We start from the raw sequence: 26,238 nt of genomic DNA, 5'->3' as shown, positions 1-26,238 counted from the left end.
CTACTCTACGGGTTGATTCAAATGGCTTGCTATACCCGTACGCCGTGCAGTTCTTATTCTACGAAATAATTATATACAATGTTCGTTGAGGTTGCGAGGAGTAGAATATGTGTTTTGCGGATACGGGACATTTCGAGTTTATACGAGGGGAGACGTCGATGGCGCGCACAGCAAGTGTCAATAACAAGCATTAGGGCACAGGTGCTCGGATGAAGTATTTGTACATTCTTACAGAGGTTTCCGGCACTCTGTGAGAAGTTACTAGGACACTTTCCACCTTTCTAATACTGGACTGCTCCAGGTTCCCCATCCGTAAGGTACCGTCCCACACCACATTTCCTCCTCTCCCCCTCCCGATTCTCTGACCTCTCCTTATAACATCTTTGCGAATCGCCACTCGTTCCCACATGCTTCCCTCTTCGTACAAACAGTTTGGCTTCTATTCCCCGACCAATGAGAGGACCGCCCTGTCAAGTCGTCCGTCCCTATCCTACCTTATTCTGTACACTTCTTAATACGTTCCTCGCGACTCTCGGTTATCGGCTTCACATCCCCCATATGCATGCCTGGGAGACCCAGTCGCTCTCCGGGTTCATGGCTTCATGCATCCCGAGCTATCTCAGCGCTTGTGGAACCTCTGCAGGTCCTGATAACGCACCGAATTGGCAGGAAGCGAAGTTCAGCACTGGGCTTGTGACGGCAGACATTGACGGTACTTCCTACAGTTACCATCGACAGCCGTCCCGTATCTGGGCCCCGACCTTTCCACGTCAACTCTCCCGTTCGCTATCAGAAAACTTCATTCAGCCTATTCATACTGCCCCCTTCCTTCGACCCACTATACTGGCAGCGTAGCAGCACGGTGGCTACGGCACTCCGTTCTCCCTACCCGGATGATTGTACGGTGTACCCGTGAAGCAAGCTGTTGACTGTCCCGCACACAGCTCGGGAGTTGTCCTGACTCCTCGTATCGATACATTCAAATGTTTTTTCGACCATCACTGTGCAGCATGGATGGCAGAATCACCGAGGCTGCGGCCACGTTTCATCGGGATCTCGTCCACCGCCATGATCTTGATTTGACAGGAATGGCGTGCCTCGAGCCTCCTACCGTGCATGCAAGGCCAAAGTAAGTGGAGATATGCATGGAGTCTTTCCCCTCGCCGGCACGCCTGGTTAGACGGGCTCTTGGATCGACATCGCTTTCCCGGAGCCATTCTAAGCACCATCCGGCTTGGAACGAAGCCCCTGCATGCGGGCGACAGTTCGCTAGAGCCGGGTTTGCCGTTCATCCACCTCCACCGTCCTACACCTCTCATGGCCGACGCCCAACGCAGTTGCAAGCACCGAGATTGGCAAGATAACACACCAACTCGTGCCTGGGTATCATTCGCTTCTTTGCCAATCTCATGCTACCCCTTTGACACGCCCAGAATTCTCCGCTTCCGCTTCGCTCGTGCTGAGATGCTGCGCTGTCCTCCCAACGCTATCAGTGAGTGTTGGGTGACAAGACGATTATCGGTGGCGATATGATTTATCATGTTCCTCCTCCGTGAACCTGGAAGGGAGCCAGTCCTAGGGGTCCTTTTGGCCTGGAGCCACATGGCTCTGCGAAGACGGACCTTGCAATTCTTGCCGGGCCCTCCATCTTCTCTGCTCTGTTGTTGGCTTAGTTGGTGATGATAAAGGTCGTCCAGTCCACATCTGAATTGTGGTATTATTGACAATCTCTTCATTCTATGTGTGGCCTGCCCTCTTCCTATTCCCAGCAACCTTTCCCTCTTCCTTCGGCCCCCCCTTTTCTTTAACTCGTTCCTCTCACACTAAGCTCTCACTCGCCCCCTTTTGTGTCCAGCAAAACACATCTCAAAACCTTGCGCGACTGAGATACGCCTCGTTACCGAACCTCTTAACAAGTCCCACGTCGTCGGCCAGCTCTCTATATTCCATCCTTGGTGATTCGTATATTTGTTTGGGAGCATCCATAACCGACCTTGCCTGTCGGGGACCTCTTTTATAGGCAGTGAGCTCAGGTTCACCCTAATTACCTCAAATTCCCTACAAGTCCGACATCCCCGACATCCCGCTCCCAGCCCACGCCTGCAACACCATGGCCCCAGCTGCCACAGAATCAGAGCCGCTCCCTGTGCAACTTCCCATTTACGGCTCGAAAGGCTCAGCTGTCAATGCATCTGTCTTGCATGGCCCTGGGGATCTGCGATTGGTACGTCCACTGGTCACCGAGCCCCAGCATTCCCCCCCTCCCGTCACCCCCCAACGCAGGAATTCTGTCACGTTACACGAGATTCCGATCCAGATGCTTTGTGATAGCGCTGACCTGCCTTGCCAGGAAACGAGGAGACTCAAAGACCCGGCTGTGGGTGAACTCCAAATCGCCATTAAAACCACAGGCATCTGCGGCTCCGATGTGAGTTACTACAAAAAGTTCGCCAACGGCGATCTCTGCGCCTGTCATCCGCTATCTCTTGGCCACGAGTCTTCGGGCGTGGTCGTCGCTATCGGCCCTCAGGTGAAAGGCTTCAAACTGGGAGACCGAGTGGCCCTCGAGGTGGGCGTCCCCTGTAGCCACTGCGCCACTTGTAGAAAAGGCAGGTATAACCTTTGCAAGAAGCTGCGCTTCCGAAGTAGTGCCAAAACCGTCCCCCACTATCAGGGTACACTTCAGGAGAGGATCAACCACCCGGCCGCCTGGTGTCATAAGATCCCGAATCATGTCTCCTTCGATGCAGCTGCCCTCCTAGAGCCCCTGTCCGTCGCCATCCATGCAGTCAACCGAGCAGCAGCAAGTCCAGGGTCCAGTGCTCTCGTCATCGGGGCCGGAACCGTCGGCCTCTTGACAGCAGTAATGGCGCGCCAGGCCGGCTGTTCCAGCGTCGTAATCACGGACATTGACGCCGGTCGTGTAGACTATGCCATCTCCAAAGGTTTCGCCACCCATGGCTACGTCGTCCCCCAGTCACCTAACCGATCCCCCAACTCTTCCAATCCGCCCTCTGGCATCGCAACACCAACCTCTTCCGGTGCCAGCACCCCAGCCAGCATCTTCTCGGTACAGAATATCCAGACCAAGTTCGATGGCGCCAAGTCTCTGGCGGCCGAACTTCTGGCTCAAATGAAGTTTCCCAGGTCTCTTGGTCAAGATGAAACCATAAATGAAAACGACGACGACGACGACGACGACGACGACGACGAACATGACGGGTTCGACGTCTCTTTCGAGTGCACTGGCAAGGAGGTTTGCATGCAAACGAGCCTTTATGCCACAAAACCGGGCGGCAAGGTCATCATGGTCGGCATGGGCACTCCGGTGCAGACGCTTCCCCTATCCGTGGCCCATCTCAGGGAGATCGACATCCTGGGCATCTTCAGATATGCGAACACCTACCCGACGGGCGTCCAGCTCCTGTGCGCCAAGAACCGCGCCGGCATCCCGAGTCTCGATGACATGGTCACCCACCGCTTCAAGGGCCTCCATAACGCTTCCAAGGCTTTTGAACTAGCTAGTCGGACCGTCGACGACGACGGCAACCTTGTGCTGAAGGTTGTTATTGAAGCTTGAACAGCGTGCTGCCCTATCATTTTTCCTTCACTCTTCGAACACGCCAACGATGTGTTGCAGGTGCATCTTGCCGCTGTAGCTTCTTGAGTTTCTCTTGCCTTGACCTAATCGACTGATTGAAGAGCCCCGAGGAAAGGGGCTATGTGGGGAATTATTCATGGTATGTTTTCTCCGGAGCATAGGATTCTAGGGAGACGGCTGCATGGTTGCTGGAAGCTGGTTGATGTAGAGACCATTCCTTTACGGTCATGTTCACAAGCCGCCGGGGTTAATGTGACGAGAGGATAACGACGGTAGACGCCAGTTAAGAAAAAATATATATAGAGCACCTCCGGGTATAGACAACACACCCATAGTCATGGCATTCCGCATTTCCGACAGGATATGACATTCTTGTCACGATCCAATGCTTCTGCGATATGCATTGCATGCTCAGGTTTCATGAATGTTTTGCAGGGCTAACATTATCTCTGCCCCTGCACCTTGCTCACTTTATGCCAGCTTCTGTAGCAACACGCTCCGGAAATTCCTGATGTCGTCCGTCCTACCGAACGAACAAGACCATGTTTTCAGCCCATGAACCTCCCCTTCACGTCCACTCATGAAAATACCCTTAACGCCATGCAGTCATTGCCCGAGTTCCTGGTCCTTCATCGGCACTGTCCCAGACTAGATAGAGCGCTATGCTGACGTACCAATACGCCGGTCAAGCTCGCCCTAGCCACAGCTAAATCTTCCGGCAAAGCCGTTTTCCCTATGCCCCAGATTACATCATAATGTCAATACCCTGAACGGGGCCCTTACTGCCCGATCCCTCCATTGCCGATCCCTCCCATTGCGCCGCCTTGGACCGTTGTTCGCGGATCTTGGCAGTCTCGACGATTTCGAACTTGCGGCCCAAGTCCCGGACTTGGTGCACACTCTGTACCATATCGTTGAGGAGCGAGACGAGATGGACATCGTTCTGTTCCTGGAGCATCTCCTTCCGGAAGGCGTCTACATCCGAGGGTTCGATGAGGTCCAGCCGGCCCACGAGCGCCTGGATCTGCCGCAGGATCCTGTGGGACGGGGTCGTTTGATCGGGTGACGTGGCGGCGGCCGCCGGGTCCTCCCCGGACACGAAGGCAGGGGGCAAGTTCTCGAGATAGCGGATGATGAGCTGGATGCGCGAGTGCAGCATCTTGGTTGCATTGGCCTTGGCCGTCAGCGCGCCCATCATCTCCTCCTCCTCGGGGGAGAGGACCACGGCGTCTTGTTCGTCTGCTCCATGGAGTGCGTCCGCCGGGGACTCTGCCGGCGCGAGGACCGCCTTCTGCTTGCCCTTCTTGTCCTGTGGTTTCGTCGGAGCCTTGACCGCGGATTTCGCCGCCTTTGGCGGTTCCACGAGGGCGGCGTTACCGCTTCCGCTCGCGACAAAGTCCATGCTGATCATCTCGGCTTCGCCCGTCTCCACCGTGTAAGGGATCTCGCGGAACTTTAGCTTGAGCTGGGACTCGCCGTCGTCCATGGTCTTGTCGCCTTCGTTGTCCGTCTTGAAGGCATCGTCGACTTCGCAGTTGCTTTCGTAGATGGTCAGGGGCAGCTTGCCTCCCACGGAATGGTCGAGTAGCTCACTGGGGTGGAAGCCGAGGAGGATGGAGGATTCGTTTATGTTGGACAAGAAGTCGTTGTGGATGGCTGTGAGCTCGGGGGTCGGTCCGGTCGTCGGGAGCAAGGTATACCAGCCTACGAAGTCGAGGTTTCGGTCCTTGTGTACCATTTTCACTAGCAGCGGACGGTGTTAGGTTCGGGTGACAAACACGTCGCAAAAGTACAGACAGGGGATTCCCCTGTTCCGACGAACTCACATTGTGCTATCCGTGTCGTCACCCCTGCCAGACCTAACCGGTAGTGGTACGGCCTGTCGGGCGCAGCGGAAAGATCGCACTCGAAAGCATGCTCGATGGAGACTTCTCTCCCGTTGTACTGGCCCATAAGACCTCCGACGATGGGCCACTCATGTTCCCGAAGGGTGTGCCGTGTGATGTAGTCGGAAATGCTCAGAAGGACGAGTGGGTGGAGGACGGCTTGGAGCCCTGAAGCTTGACTGGAGACGAGCAAGTTGGCACTGGCCGCGGATGCTGAAGTTGACGACATAATGGGCTACTGACAGGGTAATAGAGGATCAGGTTTGAAAGTCCACGGGTTGAGAGGCGGCGGGGCAAGAGGCCGCTGGGGATAGCTTTCGGGTTCTTGGATTTACTGTGACGACGAAGCTTTACGGAGTTATGTTCCCCTCTTTAGGACTAGCGCTCGTATCAGTTGTTACGTACCTATAGGTAGCGTAGCGTAAGGTACTTCGTACTGTTTACAGTTGTTGATTACCTAATCCAAGTTGGACATGGTCCTGTTGATAAGTCCTCTATTGAACAGCCCGTGTCAGGTACAGCGTAACCGGATCGTTTTATATACCTATAGTAAACACTCTGCAGGTGTCTGTTCGCCCGGATTACCGGGGTTATAATCATTTAGTCAAGTCCGTGCCCTTTAGGTAACCGTAAAAACTACGGTCTATTCAACAAGACATCCCCGTGAAGTACCACGAACTTCACTTAGATCAATACACATATAATTCCACGTACCTTATTTTATGTTCTGACACCTCCACAGCAGCTTCTCATAGTAACTTTTTAAGAAGCCAGCCTTCTGTTGCCTGCCCAGGTTCTAATAATAAACTATCGTACAACGTAGAAACTGAACACTTTCGATATAAGTGTTATTTATATACTGATAATACCAATCCCCCATAAAATCTTAACCTGGTTGTCAGCTAATCATCAAGAATGTAGAAACCCCATCGGGTTTTAAGTGGATAGGCGCCAAGTGACTAACACCTTTGGCGGACGTGTTGAGTTTATCGGTACTTCGTACGAAGTGGGTAAGGTATGGAGGGTTCTCATAGGCGCGCAAGGATTCGGCATCAGCCCTATTTCCTGGCATCTCCGCTTTTTGCGATCAGGGGGGTGCGGCAATTTTTGCGCTAGTGGACCCGCCCGCCAGCAAAGCCACGCGCGTTCGTACTTTGTACTACTTTGTACTTACAAAGTTAATAACCCTACCTACCTACCTTACCTACTACCTACCTTCCCTTGTATGTAACTAATCCCGCCTCACAGCAAAGCCCTTACCTGTGTACGTTATATTCTCAACTCTGACAGTGGTAGCGGAGGGCAGCTAATCTCATCCTGGTTAGCTTTACCTGCTTCTTCATGGAATACCCTCTCCTTATGAGCTGACGAAGTGACAGTATACCTATTTAAGATCGATCGTGGCGAACTTCCAGGTTGTCATAGATCCCTTCTGAATGAGGTTAAACTGTACGGAGTACAAGAATGAAGCAGAACCTAATAAGAGCAAATATCGAGTGATCTTCAGCAAGGCGGGGGTTAAAAGTGGGTTCGACTTGGAGAGGAAGACCTGATGAGAAGACGAGACCGTTCTGATGAGAAGCCGAGACCGTTCTGCTGAGAAGCCGAGACCGTTCTGCTGAGAAGCCGAGGCCGTTCTACTGAGTATGTCGTGCAGACACCGTGAAGCTTAGGCCAAGCCACATAGAACCATAGGCACTTCCAAGTTCCACGTACTTACGGAAGCAGATGTTTCCATCCAGGCATACGCTTTATAAATACCAGACCTTTCTACCTTTGGTGCTCAAGGCAGTGGGATCCTCACGGGTGGGTTTTCTCATCATCGCGAATATTTTCTGTCTCGAGATCTTCAGGTCGAAACTTTTCAGGTCGATTGCGGAACGACGTGGGCGCTGCTGGTCCCCATTCAATCAATCTTCCAGCGTTCTCCGTCCCCCCATACTCTCGTCTAGCCATGTACGTAATTCTACGACATCCATATCTACTATCCAGCCCAACATCACATAAACCTACGTCGAACTCTTTGACTGACTGGCTTTCAGGACCAGCACACGGCCGAATCTCTGGAGATGCTCTTACTGCGGCGGGGAGCACCCCCTGGATCGATCCGATACTCCCTCCAGCCCAATTAGCCGTTGTACCTTTTGGCCAACTGAGTACGATACAGACTTGAGGCGAGCGTATTCCGTGCGTCAAAATCATGTACATGTTGCAGTCAAGCTTAGTCGACTTTCTTGCCTCGAGATCAAGGATCAGGAATATCTTAAAGATATCATGGCGACCTACCACAAGTGCAGACCTTTTCCGAACCATGTTATTGTGCGGTATCGAGCCCAACCCGGAGTCATCCATCAAAGCTTCTACCTTCACGAGGAGTGGGGATTCCCTCGCCCGCCGAGGGCACGAGATAGAACCGACGGGTCTATCCGCCAGGCACTGTTCCACTGTCTTGATGATCGCCAAAGCTACATCAAAGTTTGCATTCATCTATGGATGATGGAAGGCTTGACAAGATCACGCTTTGTCGGCAGAGGCGTTCGTGACACGCGTCTGGAGGAGAATCTTGCCAGAGCTCTTGATTCCGTGTCAGGGCAGTGCATCAACTTCTCCTGCTCACGGTGCCAGACAGATTGTGAAATACGAATGATGGACAGTCACATCTTCCCACTTACCATCCGAATCTGGAAGAACTTTGGGCGCGGAGAGTCACCGGGGGATCCTGTCTGGATGGCTCAACATCCCTCTTACCTCAAGCGGAGGAGCTTTACCGGTGCAACTGAGCTCTACCACTACCAAGCTCATCGGCCTGGAAGTATTCAAAAGGAATGGTCTCAGCACATGCCGTTGTTAGAACGGCCAGGGCGTAGTACTGCGTCAAAAACCCGTCCCTCAGTGGAAAAGTGAAGATTCTGGTTACGAAGCTCCGGACTAGATGCCGGTATGTGCTTCGTCGGATGCAATTAGATATCCGAGAGCTACCATACAATATTCGGTCCACCCTGTCATACAGACCAACCCGGCCTTGCAGGGATGATCAGGAAGTTGCTCCGAGAAATCAGAGATAAGAAACAATCAGACATTAGTCAAACGAGGCAGAGTTGCTCCGGACGCCATGAGCTTTCCTCCCATACTGGGTGTTGGAAGCCTGGAGTCTGACTTTATTATTACATGTGAAAGCAAGTATCAAGTTACCACCTCACAAGATTCTTGGCTTTCTCTGCTCTTTTGGTGTTGATTGATACCATCTTCCTTTCTGTGATCTTCGTACATCCCCCAGGTCTTATTTGTTGTGCAGGCCACCTCTCCCTGGACATGTCTAACCTGAAGGTCTTCCCTTTGTTGCATGATAGTCAGAGGGACGGCACTATAGCAGGGAAGTAAACCATTACGGTTCTTGTCTCAATTGGCTTTGACAAGCGCACTTGAACCCTCTTAGAATTTCTGAGCCATATACAGGATCGTATAAACCTACTTTTCCGTCGTGTGCACGAGATAGGTTGAACTGTCTAAGCAAAATGCCTTGTCTGCCTGCAAAGATTGTTCTGAAAGAACTGATACCGTGTTACTTTTTTAACCGTGTAAGCTTCTATAAAATGTTGGTCTTGCACCGATTGTTGCTTTTGTTGTACTCTTAACTAAAGGAATGGGCAATGGTCAGGGAAGAGCTCGGATAGAACCATCCTCAAATATGGGATGGCATGCCCCTGGCTCATGAGACCCTGCGGATATTGTAATTTCCTTTACTGCGCAACGATGACTCCAAGATAATCAGTTGCCACCATGATCGCAAGATCTCTATACCCATCTGGCTGTCCCAGTCAAACTCCCGCCAGCCCACCCCTTACCTTCAACCCACAGCTGCTCTTGCCCTCTGCTGCCCTTCCAAGCACGACAAGCAGCGCGGTACCAGTCAAGAGGGAAGATGACGATGTTCAGTTTCTATTCGAAAATCCAGTGAAGAAGAGGAAGGTGGACCGTACTCCAGTCAAGCCAACCGAGGTGTTCCCTCGTACTCTCGTTGCAGACGAGAGGTCAACTTTATCACATTCACGTCCTGGAACTGGGACCACGAACAGGGGAGGACAGCAGTCCGAGACTAATGCGTCTTCTCCTCAACCTCATGGTCACAGCCACATGCAAAGGCACGTCATTCAAGAAAACTACACCCAGCCACAGAAAGTTCAATGCCAACATCCCGAATCTCGGATGAGTATTGGGACGCCCACCCCTTCATCTACCACAAGTCCTGTCAGCGACTATCCCAAGGGATGCTCGCTACCGTTCCTCGGCAAAAGAATCTCCCCCGGCACGTTTTGGACAGCGCCCGCCACTAGGCCTCGCAGCTCCCCTGCCTTGTCGCCGAAGCAACTGCCCGAGCACATCTCCCCATCTGTTCTGAAACTTGAGCCTTCGCAGCCAGTGACCGGGCATCTTGGTAACGCGGATACGGTCAAGAGGCATCTCGGTCCAAAGACCCCTTCTATCCAGCTAATGGCTCAGTCAGCAGTGGTGACAAGGGTCAACACTGAGACTGTTAGTGCGAAGCAACAGCTGGCTATTACGGGCTGTGGTATTACGCAAGAGATACACAGTCCGCAGGGCACTAAGAAATGTCAGGGTGCTCAAATCCTCCAGGCGGTGGTACCGCTCGACTTTTCTGGCTCGATGAGTATGAGCTGCCACCAGGACCAAGCTTTGGGAAGGCAATTAGACGGCATCGCTTCTACTGGTACGGCCTTTCAGTCCAAGATCCCGCCACAAGGCCTTGAAGTGATGGGTACAGACCTTCCCGTTGGCCCCTCTCTCTTTACGTCAAGTGAGCCGGCTCGGTCTGGGAGTCCAGTTAACCACAATGGACAAGGGCTAGGGGTTCAACAGCCAGGGACCAATCCATCTTTTGCCTTTGGTCATCGACAGCACGGAGATACCAGAGGACAGTGCAATGTCAGTTCGCACCTCTCTGTCAAGCCCCCCTGCCGCAAATGCGTAGAGGCTAGACTACGGAGAAAGGCAGCAGGCCTTGCTGCTGGGGTTGTTCCTGCTCTTAAGCATTCTTTTGCACAGCCAGGGAATACACAACATGCCTACCCATCTTTGATTCCACCCACATGGACGTCGCCCACGAACACCCCTTTCGCAGCCCAATGGATGGGTCCCACTGCTTACGGATCGTTTCTTCATCAACAATTCGCTCCCGCTCCATCTGGACAGACATCCGACCAGCAGTACTCCTCTGACGGAAACTCAGCAATGGCGCAGAGCATGCCCATTGTGACTATGGGGCCTTCCCCTACGTTCCCGACCAGCCAGATGACAAACAATCTGCCACAACATACAACGAGTGGACCAAGGTTCTCCAGCACAGTCGCACCGATGCCTGCTAAACAGCCAACCCCCCGCCAACTTCAGACACAACCAAGTGGTAAACATATCGTCGTCGACATTGCTGACACTTGCCTGGAGATGTTTCCCTTTGACGAAGTCGCTCAACGTCACAGCCAACCCGTTCAAAAGGTCCGCGATGTCTTCGACGCCATAATACAGGTGCCCTTGCTGAGGTGCACCACAGATAAGCGACGGGCAGGTAAGCTAGGGACGGCACGGGTCAAAGAGTTCAACCAGACACGCAGGGAGATGCAGTCGAACGGCTATGTTGGGGACGGGGGAGTCGGAAGACCAACGACGCAGTCACGTCCGCAGCCAGGGCAGACGCCTTCATCACAACAACAACAACACCAACAGAGGGAGAAGCAACAGTACCCCTCAGCGTGGGAGGTTGCGCAGTTCATGGGGCCTAATGATATGGGGTTAGGCTTCCATGCGCCGTTTGGCGGGCCTTGGGGATGAGATATATCCGGGCGACCAGTGCTAGACAGAGGGGACAGAACTTCAGGGGGGAATTAGAGGGGGTTGTTTTTTCTTCTTCTTCTTTATGAAGTCGGCATGAAATACCTGGGTACCGAATTCTATTCTACTGAGCGGTGTCGAAAGGTTTGTCCCTATATGCGCATATTGCAGTGAGCCGTGTCTTCTGGGAACACCTCGCCCTGGTCCATAGAAGGCCAGAAAACGCCAGTGCCCGACGGAATCTTGCTGATGGCACCGATCTTTTTCCGGGTTTCCCGATAGAGTGTCTGCATGCCCTGCTCCAGACGAGCCATCTCCTCATCGTTGCTAGTTCTCTTTGCCTCGACGTAGCACCTCAGAAGTTCGGCATGCTGGGCGTCGTATAGCAGCCTGCTCTTATGAAGATGAACCTCCCGGTCACAGTTGGCACAAGTGTCGTTCACGACGATTTTGGTGGCCCGAGGTTGTTCTCGACCGTCGTGTCTCGGTTGTTGGTCACCAACACTGGTGATGGGCCGAATGGAATGCCCGCAGGCCATCTCAATCTCCGCGATGGTGGTGCTGCACATGTTTTTTTTCTTGTTTTTCTTTTGCATAGATGGGTTGCATTTGCATTGCCCGGTGACTTGCTTGGTGGACTGCTGATGGGTCTGGACGGGGGGCGAGCCTCTATTTTGTAAGCGACATGGCTAGCGGTAAAGGCATGAAACAAATGGATGCAAGATGAAGTCCCTAGACGACTAGGTCTTTATCAATGGCACAATCTTCTTGTTCATTCGTCTGATTTGTCTGGTAGTCTCGACGGACAATCCAGGGCGAGCCTATGCCTGCTAAGGAATTCGAAGGGGTTCTGCTTTGTGCTGTGGCGTGGTCAGTGAGCTTGATGTTTCACTTGCGTTCTTCTTCTTTGATCCGTGAGAGTGTCAAGTTCCAATGGAATGGTTTTGATGGGAGACGGAAGAATCTAGACCCTGCTTGAAATGCTGCGCTCACCTGGTCACCAGTAAATAAGCCTTGACATCAGAACGGGGCCACCCCATCTCACTGGTTCAGATCAGTAGGATCATATTCTCCAAGTTCCCGGGAGAAGAAAAAGGTGATACATATTGAAACTCATCCCCGCTACTAATGAGATAAAGTTTCATTCTGTTCCCCCCCCCCGGCGCAAGGCTCGGCGATTCTTCCAGATGTGGCGAGATTCGTCGTCTGCACGATTCATGGCTGGAGGGTTTACTGTGTGTGATAACAAGACGGACGATGTTGAGGGCGTCTACCGTTTGGAGCCAGAGGGATGATTAGTAATACTAAGTGTAATGGTGGAGGCCTGGTGGAGGCCATTATGACACAAGGAGGTGTCTTAAAGAGGATTAGTGCGGGGTATTCTGACCCACTGAAAATTCCACCAGCCAGGTTCTCCGTAGCAACCATTCGGACAAAAAAAGTACGCGAGGTCAGGGCATGGGAGAGAAAAACTGAAGCCCGAAGTTCGAATCCAACGGAACGCCATCTGTACTACCTACCAGAGCTTCTCCTGGTATCTATTCGACTATTGGGCACATCATATCCAGGCCACTGTGAAAATGGGCAAGAAGAGAGAAAGAGAGGAGGCAGCCGCCCATTATGGGGGCGACAGGATGGACGAGGACAGCTCCGATGACGAAGACGTAAGGCCCCCTCGTCCTGGTCTAGGCCACATTGCCTTTTTGTCACGAGCACAACCACTGACATCGCACGCGCCGTGCGCCTTTAAAGTTCGACATGGTCAATGTTGATTTTGAGTGGTTCAACTTTGACGCCGAAATCGACTTCCACGGCGTCAAGTCGCTCCTCCGCCAGCTCTTCGACGTCGACGCAACCCACTTTGACATCTCGAGCCTGGCCGACCTCATCCTCTCCCAAAACACCATTGGCTCTACCGTCAAAGTTGACGGAAAGGAGACCGACGCCTACGCTTTCCTCACCGCTCTCAACTTGCGGGAGCACAGCCAAAAACCGGCCATTGCCACCCTAAGCCGATACCTCGCCGGAAAAGCCGGTACCAATGACGCATTGGCGCCCGTCATTCCTCCGCTACTCGATGGATCCAATGGAAGTGCGCAGGTTGGCCTTGTTCTCTCCGAGCGCCTGATCAACATGCCCACCGAGATTTCACCGCCCATGTTCCGGATGCTCATCGACGAAATCGAGGCTGCCGTTGAGGACAAGGAGCCTTACGAGTTCAGCCACTACCTGGTTCTGTCGAAGATATACCGCGAAGTTGAGCCCGAGGCGGAGTTGCGGACGGAAGAGAGGAGAGGGAAGAAGCAGAAGCCTGACGCGGCCGCTGTGTGGCATTTTCACCCCGAAGACGAGGTGTTGGCCAAGCACGCTGTCGCTCACGGCGCTTACACGTATTCGAACGAGAACAATGGGTCCGCCGAAAGCAAGCGCGCTTTCCAAGAGATGGGTATCAAGTCGCAGGGATACCTGATCCTCATTGAGGCGGCCAAGTGGAAGGGGGCCGTCGAAGCCGTAGAACAGTACCTTAAGCCGCAATGAATAGACCGGAAACCAAAACAAAAAGAAAGGAGAATCAAAAAGGCGGCAATCGAATACTCTCACGTATGCATGTTTTTTCTCTCTTCTTCCTCTTCCTCTTCTTCTTCCTCTTCTTCTTATTCTTCTTCTTTCATTCATTTATTCTTCATCATTTTCGTCTTTGTTCTTTACCTTCTTCACATCTCGCTGGGAAATTTCAAATCTCTACTGATCACTTGAGGGATTGGCCGGTTCGAGTCTTTGCATGAGGTACTCCACCTCCACCTCCTTCGTCAAGGGTATCACAAAATCCTTGTACATGGCAACCACGGCATCCGCATCAATCTTGGGCTGACCCTCCGGGGTACCGTCCGCTCCAAGAGACGGGTCGGTCCCGTAAGTCATAACCTTCAGCCGCAGCCGCGCCAGAACCTTCTCTTCCACGGCCGAGTTGGTGATAGCCTCGGCCAGGCCCTCGCGGTCGGCGGCGCGGATGAGGCGCTCGAAGCGCGGCCGGTCGGAGCGGAACTTGGACTCGGCAACGAACTTGCCGAAGTGGATGCGCCGCGACAGCGCCTGCAGGCAGGCGATATCGCAGGTGGCCGACGATCCGTAATTTTCCTGGCTCTCCCCCCTGTCGCCCCGGCCGCCGAAGTCCGGGCACACGGCGGGCAGGAAAATATCGACGTAGAAGCGGCGGATCTTGTCGTTGACTACCACGTCGTTGGGGTGTAGGATGGGCGGGTAGTTCAGCGGGCGTAGGATGGGCTTCTGAACGGCGTCGGGGAAGAAGGGGTATTCGTCGGGCGACTCGTAGCGGCGGATCAGCGACTGCAGTTTCTCCTGCTCGCGGAGGTACCAATTCAGCAAGCTCAGGTTGCTGGCGGGGATGGCGAGGGCCCCGGGAATGTAGATGTTCTTGTTCAGCGCGAACTGCGCCCGCTCGATCAGGTGGAAGGTGATGGTGTCCTCGAGGCGGCTGGGTCTCAGTGATAAACCATTAGTGTCAGCCCTCCAGCCTCTGGAGTAACGTTTTCTAACGTTTTCTGAACCGACTCACATCAGCTGGTAACGGATCCGAGAGAGATCCAACGCCTTGGAGACGTCGTTGAGGTCGACCAGGGAGTCCATCATGGATGCTGGTGAGAAGGATAGCTCTGAACCGAAACTTCCAATGAACGGCAGAAAGAAAGAAAAAAGGACAATTAGCCCGGTTAGGGCGGGGAGGTAAGACGAGAACACTTTGCAAAGACGTTGGGGGCGTGTTGGAAGCTCGTAATATTCTGTCGTGGACCCTTGCAGTCCGATGTTTTAAGCTTTTAAAATGGTGATGACTCCGATTGCGTTCCGATGGAGGGTATGGCACCAGCTGCAAACGGGGGCCAAGACATTGACCGGATGATCAAGACGGTACGGGACAAATCGTGACATCTGGTGCCGGGTGTCATCAAGCGTCCTGTCGGGCTTTGGCCTGTCATCCGCGCTGTGAAAAGGTTCAGTCGGACGACCCCAGCAAATATCGGCGCGAAAAGGACTTCGTATGAAGGGCCGAGGACAGGGTGAAGACAAATGTTCAGACCATACGGAGTTCAAGGCGTTGATCTTGAGTGTACCGGATTGGAGACGGCATGGACGGAAAAGTGCTTACGCATCTTAATCCTTGCTCTTCTTCTCTTTCTAGTGTATTTTCTACTTTCTTCTTCATTTTTTGTTATTTATTCTTTCTTTCTTTCTTCTTTTTGTCATATATCGCTTCTCTGGCTGGCTTTTTTTACCCCTTTACAAGTCTCCTGTTTCGTGACGGTTACGGCGTGGGCATGTAGCTTTCTGTATCCTGCTCAAGCCAACGTTCGAAGTATATACGGGCATAATGTAGGTACATATGAGTAGGCAAAAGGATCGAAGCATTACGTACTATATATTGCCTAAAATGATTCGATTCTTGTGCACGACAACTGTACTTGTTGTGCCAAGTCAATGCCCCGTCACGACTCGAAGGACTTGCATCCGCTTGCAGCTGGAGAGCGAGACATGGGAGCAGGACCGCCTTGAAGCGGGGTCAGTTGCGTCTAGGTGGCCCGAGCTCCAAAGCGGGGCGGTTTTACCGATCCACGGACCGGGGACCAAGGCACGCGTGCATTGCATTTGCTGGTGGATCTTGTCTGTCGTCAGGGCGAGGCAAAATCCAGACATCAACACAAGAGAGCAAAGTGTTTGAATTCTTTGCACATAATATAGCGCAACGCGACCCTCGCCCCTCGCCCATATCGAGCACCAATCTACCTGAAACCGCTCGGTCAAGGTAGTAGAGTGCTCGTATATCACATTACGCATGGCCGACTCAGACCAGCAGTATGACTTTTACGACGATCCATCCCTGGACGACGAACAGTCTATCGTATCTGTGAGTTATTCCGTCCTCCCTTCATTCATTCTGCACCGGGGACTATATATTACTTTCGTGCATCCATTCTCTGCGCTACTAACTGCATACCGTCACGAATGATACCGGTCTGTCAGATGCTAACCGTCTATGTGGCCGCATTAGACCCGGAACATAGAGGCTTTCGGTCGGAAAGTTACCACAACGGCCAGTCATTTGATGGGCCCGCTTTCCGAGCAAGCCAAGCATCCATCACAATACAATGCCGCTATGATAGAGGTGCACAAGCAGTTCAAACGACCATCCGTCCGCCGAAACGTGCTATCCATGGCCAAAACAACTCCCACCGACATGGTCCGGTCGAAGCTGTCCGCCAACGAGATCCAGCATCGCGCCCTGTCCTGTCTCCCCGACGAGCTCTTGGTGAATATCCCGGAGGACCAGTCGTCCTATTCGCTCTTCCAAGGCTTCCAGGCCAGCTTTCCGGACTTCACCGAAGATGGGAGGAAACACAGACGCCGTACATCTAGGGGGAGGAAGCTTATCGACGATGGGAATCAGGAACCCCCCGGCCCACACTCTCTGCACAAGCTCAAGAAGGAAAAATCCGACATGATGCACGAGCTGGAGCTGCTGAGCATACGGAAGAACATGGCCAGCAGCGAAATACGGGATATCGACAACAAGATCGCCAACCTGGCCGGCATGAGGAGGCTTATCCTAGATCGACTGGCGGCACTTGAACAGGACGAGACCATGTTGGAACACGACAGTAAGGAAAAATTCTCATTGGTTTTATCTGCACCGCATCATCATTGCTCTTCCCTGCCAGCCTTCAATACCATGTTAACTAACCTCTGCCCTTGAACGACAGTCGTCGACGTCGAAGGTCGACTGGAGGAGGCGCAGCATCTAGTCGACGAGGCCGAGACTCTAGCTGCGCAGACCCCCACCAAGGAAGAAGAAGACTTAGCCATCGGCCACGATGACGGCTTCATGTCGCAGTCTATCTACGAGAAGATCCCTGCCGTCTCGACCCCCCCTCCGAAGACGAGAAAAGCAAGAGTGATCCGACGCAAATCTATGCCCATCCTTCATGAGCACTTCGAGCCTGGTAGCTCTATTAGAGAGATTCGGGCGCACCGGGACACTATCACCGCGTTGGATTTCGACGCACCCTTTGGGATGATGGTCACTGCAGCTATGGATGATACTGTCAGAGTGTGGGATTTGAACGCAGGACGATGCATGGGGCTTCTCGAGGGGCATGCGGCATCGGTCAGAGCGCTGCAGGTGGAGGACAACATCCTGGCGACAGGTTCAAGAGACGCGACCATCCGGCTTTGGGACCTCAGTCGGGCACACTACGATCCGCACGGCGGCCAGTTCGGGAGGGGAGGAGATGAAGACGACGATGGCATCGCATTCGAGAACCCAGACGACCAGCCTGTGGAGCCTCCCGAGGGAAGCATGGCAGACTGCGAGCTCATCACCCTGCGCGCCCACGTGGACGAGATCACGGCGCTCCACTTCCGGGGCGATATCATGGTGTCGGGCTCGTCCGACAAGACCCTCCGGCACTGGGATCTCGAGAAGGGCCGCTGCGTCCAGACGCTGGACGTGATGTGGGCGGCAGCGCAGGCGTCGGCTAGTTTGGGCAGCGAGAGCTCATGGAGGCAAACGAACCGGGCACTCGACAGAACCGCCGACTTTGTGGGGGCGGTCCAGGTGTTCGAATCGGCGCTCGCCTGCGGTACCGCCGATGGCATGGTGCGGCTGTGGGATCTCCGGAGTGGTCAAGTGCACAGGAGTCTGGTTGGACACACTGGGCCGGTGACCTGCTTGCAGTTTGACGACGTCCACCTTGTTACGGGCAGCGCGGACCGGAGCGTCAGGGTACGTTTTGATTTTTCCTCCTTTTGCCCCCTCCTATGAAGAAAATAGAAGCTAACAAAGTCGCCAGATGTGGGATCTCCGCACAGGGTCCATCTCGGACGCCTACGCCTACGACCATGGCGTCACGAGCATGATGTTCGACACGCGGCGTATTGTGTGTGCGGCGGGAGAGGACGTGGTCAAGGTGTACGATAAGGTAGAGGGACGGCAGTGGGACTGCGGCGCCGGAATCGTGAACGCAGAGGAAGGCAAGCTGGCGGCCATTGTAGAGAAGGTGAGGGTACGGGACGGGTATATGGTAGAGGGCCGGCAGGACGGCATTGTAGGAGTATGGACATGTTAAAGATTGGGAAGTGCTGTTGTTGTATAAATATGATGATGATGGTGGGAAGGGGAAGTGGTGTTCGATTATGATTCTACCTTACCTAGTTATTCCATTCCCTTGCCTACACCCATCTAGGTACCTTACCTAGGTACCTAGGTAAGGTACCTCTCTTGCTCCTCTCCGGTCCGGTGTCGCCCTACTCCTGTCACAGTCGGTGTATGAAGATCTTTGCAGGACCCCAATCAAGGGGATAGGTAATAAGGTGCCTTAACCTTAATCCATGCCTGGCAAGGCCAGTACAGAAAGTAAAGCCCCAATGCCATTGCAAGAAAAGTACCTAGGTACGGATACATCTAGCCGCTTACACGGTACTTCGTATACTTTATACCCCGTACCTGAGCCTGAGCAACGCGACCATGCTGACAAAACACCATTGATACGGCGGTCGCCAAAAGCCGAAAGTCGTCTGTTACATGTACTTGTACCTAAGGTACTTTACTTGGTATCCGTAAAGGTACCTTAGCTAAGGTACCTCCCCCACCACCCCTCTTCCGTCACCTGGGATCCTTCTCCTGCTCTCCATGCCTCCAGGTATTTTCTCCCGCATCGCCTGGCGCAGTCGTCCTCATGCAGGCGCCGCTCTGCCCGTGCAGCCAACCAGCGATCTTTTACGTATGCTCTCTGCTTTGCCGCCGTGATCGCTTCCCGTCGTCCAGACTTGTCTTTATTCCACTTCTTACTGCTGCCTATCGACGGCTTACCTAGATGCCCCTTTTGTGTAGCCGTCAGGAGGGTGAACGAGAGGGATCCCAACTTGCGGAGTAATCAATATCTCGCAAATCAGTGGCAGTGGTCTTCGACTTGACATTGCTCTCTTTCCTATTCATTTCTCCATTACTTTATTACCTATCTACCTACCGAGTCGAGACGAATTCATCCTTTGCCCTCTTGTTGCTATTCCAGAAACTTAACATTTTCTCCTATGCTGGTGTCAGTTCCGCGCTTCTTCAGGTAGTCGACGGGCCAACCGAGGTCCCAACCAAGAAGACGAAAAGGCCTCGACTTGTCTTCCATTGAGCCCTCCCACCTAGCCAGAGACTCGCCCTTCTCCTTCTCCGGCTGCATGGGCACGAGCATCCATGGCTTCCGCAGCAACTAAAGACAAAGCATCCGAGGCGCCGCCACGAAGAGCGTTGAACTTCCTCGATCTTCCCTCGGAGACACAGCATCAAATATTCAGTCATGTAAGCCGAGTTGGTTTCTTGCCTTTGCTGCTTGAAATTCCTAACGCCCCCCCCACCCCCTTCTTCCCCCAGGCCCCCCGGCGGTGCATGTTACACGAATAGTCCTCGGCTAACTTGTCTTTTTCGCTCTTCCTAACTACTCTTCTTTAGTGCAGTCCAGGTTCCCTGATATGCCTCGCGCTCGTCTCTCGTCATTTTCGCGACCTAGCCGCCGCCCAAATCTATCGCTACTTCCATATTATCTTCCCCGACGATGATGATCCGGACTTCGACTCCCCCATCGACAGTCTGGCTAGCGGCCTGGAGACATTCGTCGCCAGTGACTATGATTACGCCCAACACCTTCGAGGTATCACCCTTGACACCACCAGCGCAGGCACCAAGGGCGAAAAGGCATACGACGCCTATCGCTACGGCTTCAGCTGCGGAAAGTTCATGAACACCCTCCTGCTGCTCACCCTCCGCAAGGCGAAATCCCTCGAGATATTCGGATGGAATATTCGCGTCGAGCTCAGCCTCCCCGTTTACAAAGCCCTCCATGCCATATCTTCGCTCAAGCATCTGCACATCCGCTTGCAGGCCGGCCGGTCACTCTCCGAATCGCCTCCTCCCTTGCCGTACGGCCCCGGTTCTTCTTCGCTTCACACGAGTAACAACTTGCACGGCGTCCCGTCCCTTCTGCCCGCATCCGGGCCCACGCCCCAACCTCTGAGCACTCTTCCTCCTATAACGACCAGCACATTCGACCCCAATGTTGGTATGCTGTCATTTACACCACCCGTGAACGCCGCCGCCGCATCCTCCAAGACGCTTCCCAAGAACAGGCGCAAAACATCCGTCGCCAAAACCCCTCCCACTCTTTCCGGCTTCAAGAAGCTCAAGACCATTTCCATATTGGACATCGACGACCTTGATTGCATCCCCGAAGTGCAGGGCTGTGTCAAGAATTCTGCCCTGAGCCTCCAGGAATTGGAACTCTCCTTCTCCGTTGCCCTAGCACAACGATCCCGCAAACCGACGCCAGACCTTGATCATGACGATGCGGATCTTGAAGACGAGTTTCAGCTTGTCCCCATGCCCGCTTCCGGCTCAAACTGGGACGATGCCGCAGCTCCCGTGAAGGCCTTCCGGGCGCAGGAAGAGCGGAAAGTGCAGGAGACTGTCCTGGCTCGGATTTTCGACGTTGAACATCGTCCAGTCGAGAAGAGTAGTACGCAAAAATCCAAAGGAAACGAGGCTGTGAACGACGTCGGCCCATCATCTACATCTAAAGAAACCCCCACTCCAGCACAGGCCTTCATGGATAGGCTTCGAGAAGTTTCCGCTAAGCTGATGACGGAAACACAAGAGGGCTTCGAGGAGCCGGACGAATCGAAGCGAGCTATCTTGGAGTTGATCGAGAATGCTGCCAAAAAGTATCTGGAATCCGAAGATGCCAAGCCCGGGCGAGCTGGGGACGACAAGGCCACGAAGGAAAGTGCAAAGTCAAAGTCTAGCTCCGACGCGACCGGGTCGTCGGCAAGCTCTTTGTCGGCGGTACGGAAGCAGACATCACCATCTCCCGATGACATCGACGTGGAAGAGCCACTCGCATCCGACGAAACGGAGGAGGCTGCCGATGCTAAAGCGGCAGATTCTCGGAAAGTCGGCGTATCATCTGCTCCGTCGACCACGACTGCCGTCACTGCACCCATAATTTCTGGGAGGCCATCGTCAGACGTAACCGCGACATTGGAGCGGCTCAACACTACCTCCAAGGGCGTGGTGGCCCAGCTGAAGATACTCGATGACCTCATTGCCGATTTACACGCCCAGCTCCGTGAATTGGCGTCCACCGACGAATGTCGAGATGAAGCCCGTATCTCGGTCGTTGAGACGAGGTTGCGAGGCTACCAGAAGGATGCCGAGGTCTTACAGGAGCAACTCCGATCTGCGGAGGCGGAGATTCGCGACACGGAAAATTCGGCCAATGCCAGCGCTACCAGGGACGGCAGGGAGGCTCAAATGGGCGACTATATCCGTACAACGAGAGGACTTCAGCTCCGTTATTTCGGCGTTGACCTGATTCCAGTCAAGGCGTCTGTCTTGAAGGCCTCGGTGGACGTCCACATGCTCGAGAGTCTGACGCTCCTCAACGTGGGCAATCAAGCACCGATATGGAGCATGCTGTCGCGGGAGAACAAACTGTCACCGCTGCCACTGCGGCGCATCTTCACCGACAACGTGTCCATGGCGTTCCTGACGTGCGTAGCTCAGCTCAAGGACGTGACCGACTTGTTCATGCTCGAGATGGTGGTAGTTCACAAGCCAGCCAGTTTCGCGCCCAAGTCTGCGGCGACGATAGACCACATCCGCAGGCTGGTGCTCAAAAAGCACATGCCGACGCTGAAGAGGCTGCTCATCAAGAACGACCTGAATGCCGACTGGGATGCGGACGAGAAGACGATGATGTTGATTTGCAACCGTGGTAGGGAGCTGAAAGAGCTGGCGGTGTCGATGGGTGTTCGAGCCATGGTAAGTAGAGTGGTGCCTTTCCGCCCCCCCCTTTTTTTTTCTGCCTTTCCTTCGAAGTAGCTGTGTGCTGACCAACTCTGGCTCGCAGCACGTCTTCATGCAGCAACTTCCAGGGCTGGTCAACCTCTACGCGCTGCACGTGGTACGCTTCCGAAGCGATGATACGTGCCCGTGGGTCGTGCGCGAGACGCACCGGTTCTTGATCGACATGCTGTCGCACCACCCAGAGCTCAGGCTAGAATGGGTCTGCATTGATGACGATCGCGTCGAGCACATCATCCGTGGCTCGGAGCAGGATAACAAGTCCGAGGCAGGGGATAAGGAAGAGGGCGACGGGGCAAAGCAAAAAGGGAAAGGAAAGGATAAGAAGAAGCACAAGGATAAGGCCAAATCCAGTACCGGAACATCTGGGTGGTTTGGGAGCGACAACTCGGCGTACCCGCCTTTACCGCTCAACAACAGCTGGGACAGTGCTAGCGAGAGCGAGGACGAGGACGAGGACGCAAAGGATGCGGCTCGGGCGAAACTCGAGACGGTCAGCGACCTCCGCTTCTACGATGTCTGGGACGTCAGGATCTTCAAGAAGGAGGTTCTGGATGGTCGGCTCTAGTCGTTTTGGAGTAAGTACGGGTGACTGGGCGACGAGAGCCAAGAAACCTCTGCTTGATGAAATGGGGAAATGGAAATGATGGGATATTGGGACGCTGTTTAGTATAGCATAGCTTGGGCTCCCTTTTGACGGAAAAAGGACACGCTTGATGATGATCATGACAGAACGATGTTTGGCTGGCAACATTGCCCAAAGAGGAGTGCTCAGTGGGCTCCAGGGGAAAGTGGATAAGGGGTGACGGACGGCTCTGGCGAGCTGCTGTTTATTTGGGCGCAGTATAAACGATGGATTGGACGGGGAACTGGGTAGCATGACTCTCTTACTTTCCAATAAGGACCTGAAAATTGGCTTCCGAATTTGGCCATGGTGTCGAAAGTGTGCTCTCCGTTGCGATTGCATACCTAATAATAGGCCTCAAGATGGCCTGCCTAAGAAGTGAGCAAACATCGAAGATGGATGGTATCCTGCTATAGGAGATGTTAGTGTAGATGTTACGGATGCAGTGACCGAAAGGCGGCCCGCGTTAGGTACCCGGACGCTAGGATTCAAAGTATAGATACCTAATACCGGTAGCGTCAGGGATGTGGGGTACGCGGAGGTACGGCAGAAGGAAGTACTGCCGCGTATGACGGTGGGACTTACACGTACATGAACATGACCTGACCCCACATCAAAGCCCCCCTGTCCAGACTGCTTCGTCGTACCTGAACAGCATCTCGGGACTTTTCTTCCATTCATCCCTCTCCTCTTCCAATTTACCCATCCTCGACCATCGTTTTGTATCTTCGGTCTATGGGGGGCTGCGCCACTTCTATTTCCATCATTTCCTTTTATTAATGATTCGACGTCTCTTCCATCCTTGTTCTTTTTGCTCCTCTTTCCATCTCCGTGGCCCTCTCCCCGTAAAATCTCGTCCATCATTTGACTAGCCAGTCACCTACTCGTCTCTTTCAGCTTACGACGCGGATCGGGATCTCTTCTTTATTCTTGGGACCGGCGATACCGTTTCTGTCACACCGTCCCACCATCAATAGCGAGTTACAACTTAGATCTCAGCAATACTATCCGGAATCCCATAGCTTACCGCGCGCACCCACCCCTTCGGAAACGCCCTCTCCCAGTCGCCCAGTCGCCCAGGAGCTTCATGGCTCGCCTAAGAGGTCCCTGCATCGACTTCTTTTGAAATCGAACCTCATCGATCCCCATCTCTTCCGACTACCCCTTGCCCACTTCCCGTCATGGCCGACGTCGACGAACCCCAGTTCACCACGCTAGCCGAGCGAATCGCGGCTCTCAATAAGCAGAAGAACTTCCAATCCCTCGATCCGAAACCGAAGAGAGCTCCGCCTCCCCCTCCCTCAGCACCCCTAAGGCCCCAGAATCGAAGCCAGACCCGTCCGACAGAGCCTGCCGACGTGCCCGTACCCACGGAACGTCTGACCCCGGTTATTCCCCCTCGCCCGAAAGCACATGCAACACCAAGGCCGACCCCGCCGCCGCTTCCTCGCCGAGCAGAGACACTGCAGATAAGGACTCAACTTCCCCCAGGAGACCGTGCCTCGCCCGTACCTCCGCAGCTGCCCACACGTAATCCGCCCCAGAAGACTTCACCAGCCCTGCCAGAGCGGAGGCCGTCAGCCCAGTCCCTACAGCCCGACAATAGACGCGGCTCGAATGCTTCCGAAGTCTCCACACTGTCTTCGTTGTCTTTGAACCATACCGTATCGTCAGCCACGAGCGTGCATTCGGTCGAAGGCGCGACTCGCAAACTGCCACCCGCTTTCGACCCCGCCACCTTGCCCCCTCTTCCCCCTACCAAGCGAGAAAGGGAGGCCCAGGCAAAAGAAGCAACGGCGACAGCTTCCAACGTCGGCACCGAGTCGCACACGCCACACAAAGTCGTACAGTCAAGGACTTTACCACCGCCTGTGCAACCCCTTCACTCCACCAAGAGCATACCTGCCGTCAGGCAAATTGAGCCCCCTCGGCGGCCCACCTTGCCGCCTCGTCTTACCGATAAGTTCTCAAAGTATCTGGGGGATTCCGGTAACAAGCAAGCCAATGTATCGGAAGATGCTCTCGTCAAACCGCAGACACCGCGGAGGCTTCCCCCTCCCGTAATTCCTACCATCGCACCGCAGTTCGCCACAAACGGCCGTCGCGAACCAGAAAATAACGTGCGCCCGGCTGACGTTCCACCACCCATTCCGGTCACCCGTCGCGATGACGAACAGGACGAAGACGTTCCTCCCCCGATTCCTCTGAGTACCCGGCCCACCATCCCACAGATCGAGACAACCTCGCCACAGCCCGGAGCAGGGGTCTCCCCAACGAATGACTGTCTTATATGCCGCGACTTTTCCGGCCCAGACTCTGTCGCCTCCCAACACCCGCGTAAGACTCTCCCGAGGGACGACCCTGTCGGGTACTTGGCCCACGTTCTCTGTGGGCCCTTCGCTTCACATACAGACAAAGCGCGCGCCATCTTCACCTGGTTCCACCACAACATCGCCTATGACTGCGCAGCCTTCTTCGGAAACAGCGTCCGGTCCCGAACTCCTGAGGAGACGATCTGGAAGGGAGCAGCCGTATGTTCCGGCTATGCCGACACGTACAAGGCCATTGCCGAACGCGCGGGCCTGGAGTGCGTCGTGGTAACCGGTCACGGGAAGGGCTACGGCTACACTTCCCTGAAGAAAGGTGAACGTCCGCCGCCCAGGAAGGTCGACGGCCATGCCTGGAACGCCGTTCGCATCGACGGCGGCGAGTGGAAGCTCCTTGACTCGTGCTGGGGCGCCGGGAACGTCTCCCACGTCACCAAGCAGTTCACGCCCGTGTTCAAAGCAGGCGAGTTCACGAAGACGAACGACATCTTCGGCCTGTCGCACTACCCCAAGGACGAACGACATTTCTTCCGCAGCGACGGCCGCGTCCCGACGTGGGAGGAGTACTTCATCGGACCCGTCCACGGCGAGACGCCGACGATCTACACCGACGCCCACGAGGAGGGCATCTCGACGCACTCGGTCAGCCCGCCCGAGAAGCAGATCGAGGCGTACAGCGGGGCGTGCGTGCGGTTCCAGTTCTCCAAGGTGTGCGAGCACTGGACGTCCGAGGAGAACGGCCGGGGCAAGCCGCCGCTGCTCATCCTCTCCGTCGGCGGTCGCGACGGCCGTAAGAAGGACATGATCCCCATGGAGACGGACGGGTTCTGGTGGTGGGTCGATGTGAATGCCATTGATCTGGGCGCCCCTGGCGAGAGCGTAAGCGTGGTCGTGCTGACCACCATGGACGGGCGGGACGCGCGGGGCGTGACGGCGCGGGAGTTTCTCTCCAAACGAGGCAAGGTGGGCATGAGCTGGAGCGGTATCATCAAGTGGGATCTCATATAGGACTTTATTTCTCTAATTTTTAC

The 26,238-nt window shown here is 54.2% G+C and overlaps 11 protein-coding genes across 11 annotated transcripts; 8 read left to right on the top strand and 3 right to left on the bottom strand.

Annotated features, from left to right (window-relative positions):
• The first annotated feature begins 353 nt into the window (after nt 1–353).
• SODALDRAFT_100755 (hypothetical protein) lies at nt 354–986 on the top strand. Its single transcript, XM_028606448.1, has one exon. It carries the CDS (start codon nt 454–456, stop codon nt 853–855), a length of 402 nt encoding a protein of 133 aa, XP_028468421.1. The 5' UTR covers nt 354–453; the 3' UTR covers nt 856–986.
• Nucleotides 987–1,822: 836 nt separating this feature from the next.
• Nucleotides 1,823–3,963, top strand: SODALDRAFT_100757 (sorbitol dehydrogenase). The gene is made up of 2 exons (XM_028606449.1): nt 1,823–2,224; nt 2,351–3,963. The coding sequence occupies exons 1-2, from the start codon at nt 2,111–2,113 to the stop codon at nt 3,578–3,580; spliced, it is 1,344 nt and encodes a 447-aa protein (XP_028468420.1). The 5' UTR covers nt 1,823–2,110; the 3' UTR covers nt 3,581–3,963.
• On the bottom strand, nt 3,874–5,836 carry SODALDRAFT_348815 (COP9 signalosome complex subunit 6). Its single transcript, XM_028613388.1, has 2 exons — nt 5,428–5,836; nt 3,874–5,344 (listed from the first exon to the last, which is right to left on the bottom strand). The coding sequence occupies exons 1-2, from the start codon at nt 5,714–5,716 to the stop codon at nt 4,347–4,349; spliced, it is 1,287 nt and encodes a 428-aa protein (XP_028468419.1). The 5' UTR covers nt 5,717–5,836; the 3' UTR covers nt 3,874–4,346.
• Nucleotides 5,837–7,526: 1,690 nt separating this feature from the next.
• On the top strand, nt 7,527–8,531 carry SODALDRAFT_100711 (hypothetical protein). The gene has a single exon (XM_028606447.1). It carries the CDS (start codon nt 7,762–7,764, stop codon nt 8,389–8,391), a length of 630 nt encoding a protein of 209 aa, XP_028468418.1. The 5' UTR covers nt 7,527–7,761; the 3' UTR covers nt 8,392–8,531.
• Nucleotides 8,532–9,267: 736 nt separating this feature from the next.
• Nucleotides 9,268–11,361, top strand: SODALDRAFT_376390 (hypothetical protein; the record flags this gene model as incomplete). Its single annotated transcript, XM_028614812.1, has 1 exon — nt 9,268–11,361. The coding sequence occupies one exon, from the start codon at nt 9,268–9,270 to the stop codon at nt 11,332–11,334; it is 2,067 nt and encodes a 688-aa protein (XP_028468417.1). The 3' UTR covers nt 11,335–11,361.
• An 11-nt stretch (nt 11,362–11,372) lies between these two features.
• Nucleotides 11,373–12,469, bottom strand: SODALDRAFT_100699 (hypothetical protein). Its single transcript, XM_028606446.1, has 2 exons — nt 12,328–12,469; nt 11,373–12,003 (listed from the first exon to the last, which is right to left on the bottom strand). The coding sequence occupies exons 1-2, from the start codon at nt 12,372–12,374 to the stop codon at nt 11,487–11,489; spliced, it is 564 nt and encodes a 187-aa protein (XP_028468416.1). The 5' UTR covers nt 12,375–12,469; the 3' UTR covers nt 11,373–11,486.
• A 445-nt stretch (nt 12,470–12,914) lies between these two features.
• Nucleotides 12,915–13,872, top strand: SODALDRAFT_321924 (hypothetical protein; the record flags this gene model as incomplete). Its single annotated transcript, XM_028609666.1, has 2 exons — nt 12,915–12,998; nt 13,087–13,872. The coding sequence occupies 2 exons, from the start codon at nt 12,915–12,917 to the stop codon at nt 13,870–13,872; spliced, it is 870 nt and encodes a 289-aa protein (XP_028468415.1).
• Nucleotides 13,873–14,076: 204 nt separating this feature from the next.
• On the bottom strand, nt 14,077–14,982 carry SODALDRAFT_338333 (chorismate mutase; the record flags this gene model as incomplete). Its single annotated transcript, XM_028612771.1, has 2 exons — nt 14,077–14,830; nt 14,912–14,982. The coding sequence occupies 2 exons, from the start codon at nt 14,980–14,982 to the stop codon at nt 14,077–14,079; spliced, it is 825 nt and encodes a 274-aa protein (XP_028468414.1).
• A 1,054-nt stretch (nt 14,983–16,036) lies between these two features.
• SODALDRAFT_330342 (mitochondrial division protein) lies at nt 16,037–18,525 on the top strand. The gene is made up of 4 exons (XM_028611177.1): nt 16,037–16,255; nt 16,400–17,006; nt 17,109–18,130; nt 18,198–18,525. The coding sequence occupies exons 1-4, from the start codon at nt 16,184–16,186 to the stop codon at nt 18,471–18,473; spliced, it is 1,977 nt and encodes a 658-aa protein (XP_028468413.1). The 5' UTR covers nt 16,037–16,183; the 3' UTR covers nt 18,474–18,525.
• A 1,069-nt stretch (nt 18,526–19,594) lies between these two features.
• On the top strand, nt 19,595–22,823 carry SODALDRAFT_321921 (hypothetical protein; the record flags this gene model as incomplete). The annotated part of the gene is made up of 3 exons (XM_028609665.1): nt 19,595–19,699; nt 19,850–22,213; nt 22,302–22,823. 3 exons carry the CDS (start codon nt 19,595–19,597, stop codon nt 22,821–22,823), a joined length of 2,991 nt encoding a protein of 996 aa, XP_028468412.1.
• A 752-nt stretch (nt 22,824–23,575) lies between these two features.
• Nucleotides 23,576–26,215, top strand: SODALDRAFT_376385 (hypothetical protein; the record flags this gene model as incomplete). Its single annotated transcript, XM_028614811.1, has 1 exon — nt 23,576–26,215. The coding sequence occupies exon 1, from the start codon at nt 24,062–24,064 to the stop codon at nt 26,213–26,215; it is 2,154 nt and encodes a 717-aa protein (XP_028468411.1). The 5' UTR covers nt 23,576–24,061.
• Nucleotides 26,216–26,238: the final 23 nt, after the last annotated feature.

Source organism: Sodiomyces alkalinus, assembly GCF_003711515.1.
Source record: "Sodiomyces alkalinus F11 unplaced genomic scaffold SODALscaffold_2, whole genome shotgun sequence".
Taxonomy (NCBI): Eukaryota; Fungi; Ascomycota; class Sordariomycetes; order Glomerellales; family Plectosphaerellaceae; genus Sodiomyces; species Sodiomyces alkalinus.
The sequence above is the reverse complement of the archived record's forward strand: the minus strand, read 5'-3'. Positions and strand labels throughout refer to the sequence as shown.